General features: G+C 36.7%; 1 protein-coding gene across 1 annotated transcript; it reads right to left on the bottom strand.

The window, feature by feature from the left end:
- Positions 1 to 548: 548 nt before the first annotated feature.
- Positions 549 to 2,632, bottom strand: LOC110713686 (chalcone synthase 2-like). The gene is made up of 2 exons (XM_021892143.1): positions 2,358 to 2,632; positions 549 to 2,068 (listed from the first exon to the last, which is right to left on the bottom strand). The coding sequence occupies exons 1-2, from the start codon at positions 2,559 to 2,561 to the stop codon at positions 1,070 to 1,072; spliced, it is 1,203 nt and encodes a 400-aa protein (XP_021747835.1). The 5' UTR covers positions 2,562 to 2,632; the 3' UTR covers positions 549 to 1,069.
- Between the last annotated feature and the right edge of the window lie 1,039 nt (positions 2,633 to 3,671).

Here is a 3,671-nt window from a genome sequence, read left to right as displayed (position 1 = left end):
TCATGTACCTGTTAGGGAACATGCTCCGGCTCTCGTGGGAAAGCCTGCCAAAGGTTCCTTCTGCATCTCGTAGAGAATATCTTCTGGTTCCTTCGTGGTTTGGTTCTTGTGGGAGAACCTGCTTTAGGTTCATTCATTCTCTCTTGTTCCTCTTGAAGTCTTTTATGTTCCAACCCATTGACTTTACCTAAGTCAGTTCCTGTCTTCACATAAACACTTAAGAGAAACATTAGATTGAAGTTTGTTTGTCATAAACAAACTTCAAGTGAGAGAACTAATTAAACTTAAAGCTTATGTAAATACTCCTACACATATACAACTCATGTATGCATAGTGTACTTACCTTATGAAGCTAACATATGCAAACACCTATTTACATAGTTAACTTCATGGTTCCTTAGCCATCATCATGCTTATCAACCATAACACTCATCATTGTTCTTGTTCTTCTATTGCTTATCATATATTGCTTAAGTTCCTTATATACTTGTCATTGCTCAGGTTCCTTGTATCCTGTTCCAAGTATAACTTGTTCTTTCTATGCACAACTTAACAAACACGTTAGATAGATAATCATCATTAGTTTACAATCATCAAAACCTTATTACGCTACAAGCTGGCCCATTCCCTTGAAATGGTGAGAACTTGCTGATCCCGCAGCTGCTTTCTCTCCTAGGCCTCTTACTGTCTACAAGTTCTGATGATGTTACTGCTTCTCCTTTTATTCCTGGTTTTTTTCAGTTCTTTTCTATTAACCTTATGTCTGTTTTTTATTTTGGTTGCTTAGTTCAGGAATTCAGGGTTGCTAATTTTCCCCTTTGCAGCCTGTTCTCTTGCTTTGTCTACAAACTTTTTTAATTTTCCCCCCTTTGCAGGGTAACCTGTACTTCCTTTTGTTTCAAGGTTCTCAGGGATGTTCCTCAATCACCCCTATGTAATATAAGTCTCGTCTCTTTCTTTTACAAAAAATAAATTACAAACTGAAGTACGAGTATTTATTTGAAACATAGAGCGTACAATACATTTGCATTGGTCTTATAAAGTGTCAATGCATCGGATGTTGCCTTAATCAAGCTAATTTCGTTGGGACACTATGGAGCACAACAGTTTCAATAGTAATACCAGGCCCAAACCCAAACAAGACTCCCCAATCCAACCCGTTACCAGTTGTAGCCTTGCCTTCATTGAATGACCTCTTCCTTGTCTCATCCAAGATGAACAATACAGAAGCACTAGACATGTTTCCAAACTCGCTAAGTACATGTCGAGTTGCATTGAGCTTGTCCTTGTCAAGGCCGAGTTCGGTTTCCACCTCATCTAGGATAGCAGGCCCTCCAGGATGAGCAACACAAAAGATGGAGTTCCAATCATTTATACCAATAGGTTTAAAAGCCTCTGTCAATGTTTTTTCAAGGTTGTTAGATATTAACTTTGGTACGTCCTTTGCTAAATGAATGGTCAATCCTACTTGTCGCAGCTGTCCTGCGATGGCCCTTTCGCACCCCGGCAAGAAGGTTTGGGAGGCCCATACAAGTTCAAAAATCGGTTGTTCGTTGACAGACTCGTCAGGATCAGCACCCACGATCACAGCCCCTGCACCATCAGTGAAGAGGGCTTGTCCTACCATCGAGTCTAAGTGTGTCTCAGTAGGCCCTCGAAAGCCAACTACTGTCATTTCTGAGCAGACTACCAAAACACGTGCTCCACGACTGTTCTCTGCAATGTCCTTGGCTAGACGGAGGACCGTGCCCCCGCCATAACAACCCTGCTGGTAGAGCATAAAACGCTTAACAGTAGGTCTTAGGCCGAGGAGTTTAGTAAGCTCGTAGTCTGCCCCAGGCATGGATACACCTGATACGGTGCAGAAAATGACGTGGGTGATCTTGGACCGTGGCTGGCCCCATTCTTTGATGGCCTTAATAGCTGCCTCTTTTCCAAGTTTGGGCACCTCAATTGCTAGTATGTCTTGGCGAGTGTCTAAAGATGAGGCGTGGTAATCACACATATTCGGGTTCTCTTTTAATAATTCTTCTGTTAGGTACATGTATCGCTTCTTGACAGTTGATTTCTTGCGTGTAAGTGAAAAACATAATAACTAATCAATTCTCGTTTCTTTCTCTTATGAAGGGATATAGTTTATAAAGTCCACTTAACCTAGATGGGATCACAATAAGCTAATAAACATTTCTAGGCCGTGTCAATTTACCCAATTCAATACTTTAAATTAAATTTTGTATAAAGTTTTTGGAACCAATTATATTATACAATTGTCAAAAATTTAAAGGGTAGTATATACCAAGAAAACAAAGGCAACCTAAAAGTTAATATGCATGATGGTTAACATGAAGAAAGATAACGTGATAAGACTTACACATATGCTTAAATTTCTCCTTGAGATCGGTCATATGCTCACTCTTAGTAACTCGAAAGTAAAAATCAGGAAATTCATCTTGGGTCATTTCATTGGGTGGGTTTGCAGTGCCAATGGCTAGGATAGTGGCTGGATCATCTGCTCTTTGGGAATTTCGGATTTCTCGAGTTGTTGCCATCTTATTTGCCATTTGAGTCTAATAAGCTTCTTTGCAAAACTTTAAAAAGAGGTACGATCGATGCACAACTCTTTTTAGTTCAAGGGTTGTTTTTGGAGACTTGGAGTTTCTACAACTTTGTCGAATAAAAGGGTGTTATATAGGGCTCGGTAACGGTTTAGCTTAGTCCAAGTGTGGAATGCAAAGAATTTTTAAAAAGACTTTACTGATTTAATATCAACAAATTATACTTCGTAATAGATAAATCTTTGTTTGATTATATTGTCAATGACTAGCCACATAATCAAAGAATGAACATGAAAAATTTCATGCCATTTTTTTTATTAACTAGAAAATTATATTCTCCGTACTTAATTAACAATTTTAATTAGCCTATGTTTTCTGTCTTCCTATTTTCACTTATTGCATATTTGTTTACTAAGTAATGGCTAAATTCAAACAAGATTATATACGAGTTAATAAGTTTTAATTAGCTAGGATACATAAGGGTTCATAAATTAAATAATACGGAATATAATATAATAGGGCCATTACACAAATCCATTAAAATGATGGTTGATTAGCAACTCCAATGGTTGGAAAAAGGGACTAACTTGCAAATATTAAAAATCTTAAGCTAGTAGCTACACCATTGTTGCACATCTTGTTGATTAGCTTTGGCAAGCAAATTAGCTTTGTAGAGCTAATTAGTTTGGCAAATATTTATTAGATTTAAAATATTGTTAATTTGAAAATAAATTAATTTACAACTAGCTTAACCATTGGAGCAACAAATAGCTTGAATTGTTGTAACTTAAGAAGTTGATGTGGCATGCCAAGCTATTAAATAAATTAGCCAACCATTGTAGTTGCTCTTCAAATAAATTCTAATAATTCAGATAAGACAAGTTCAAACCCAACCTACACTATAAGATCATATAAATTTTTTCTTTAATATGAAGTTAGTATTCTAAAGGATAACCCAAATCTAAAGTACAAATAAATTATTACAGCATAATTTAGCATTGACATTCCTTTAAAATTAGAATAATTTCTAGATAAAGAGACACCTAAAGACAACGACTCTTGGCAAGATACATACATGACTAAATTTAGAAGCGACTTACATGCCTTTAATCTATT

Source organism: Chenopodium quinoa, unplaced genomic scaffold (assembly GCF_001683475.1).
Source record: "Chenopodium quinoa cultivar QQ74 unplaced genomic scaffold, ASM168347v1, whole genome shotgun sequence".
In the NCBI taxonomy this organism is placed as follows: Eukaryota; Viridiplantae; Streptophyta; class Magnoliopsida; order Caryophyllales; family Amaranthaceae; genus Chenopodium; species Chenopodium quinoa.
The sequence above is the reverse complement of the archived record's forward strand: the minus strand, read 5'-3'. Positions and strand labels throughout refer to the sequence as shown.

Coding starts and splice junctions, on each gene's coding strand:
- LOC110713686 (XM_021892143.1), bottom strand. CDS start 2,561: ATGGCAAATAAGATGGCAACAACTCGAGAAATCCGAAATTCCCAAAGA. Junction 2,069..2,357: donor ATATGTGTAAGTCTTATCAC/GTTATCTTTCTT, acceptor CTTACACGCAAG/AAATCAACTGTCAAGAAGCG.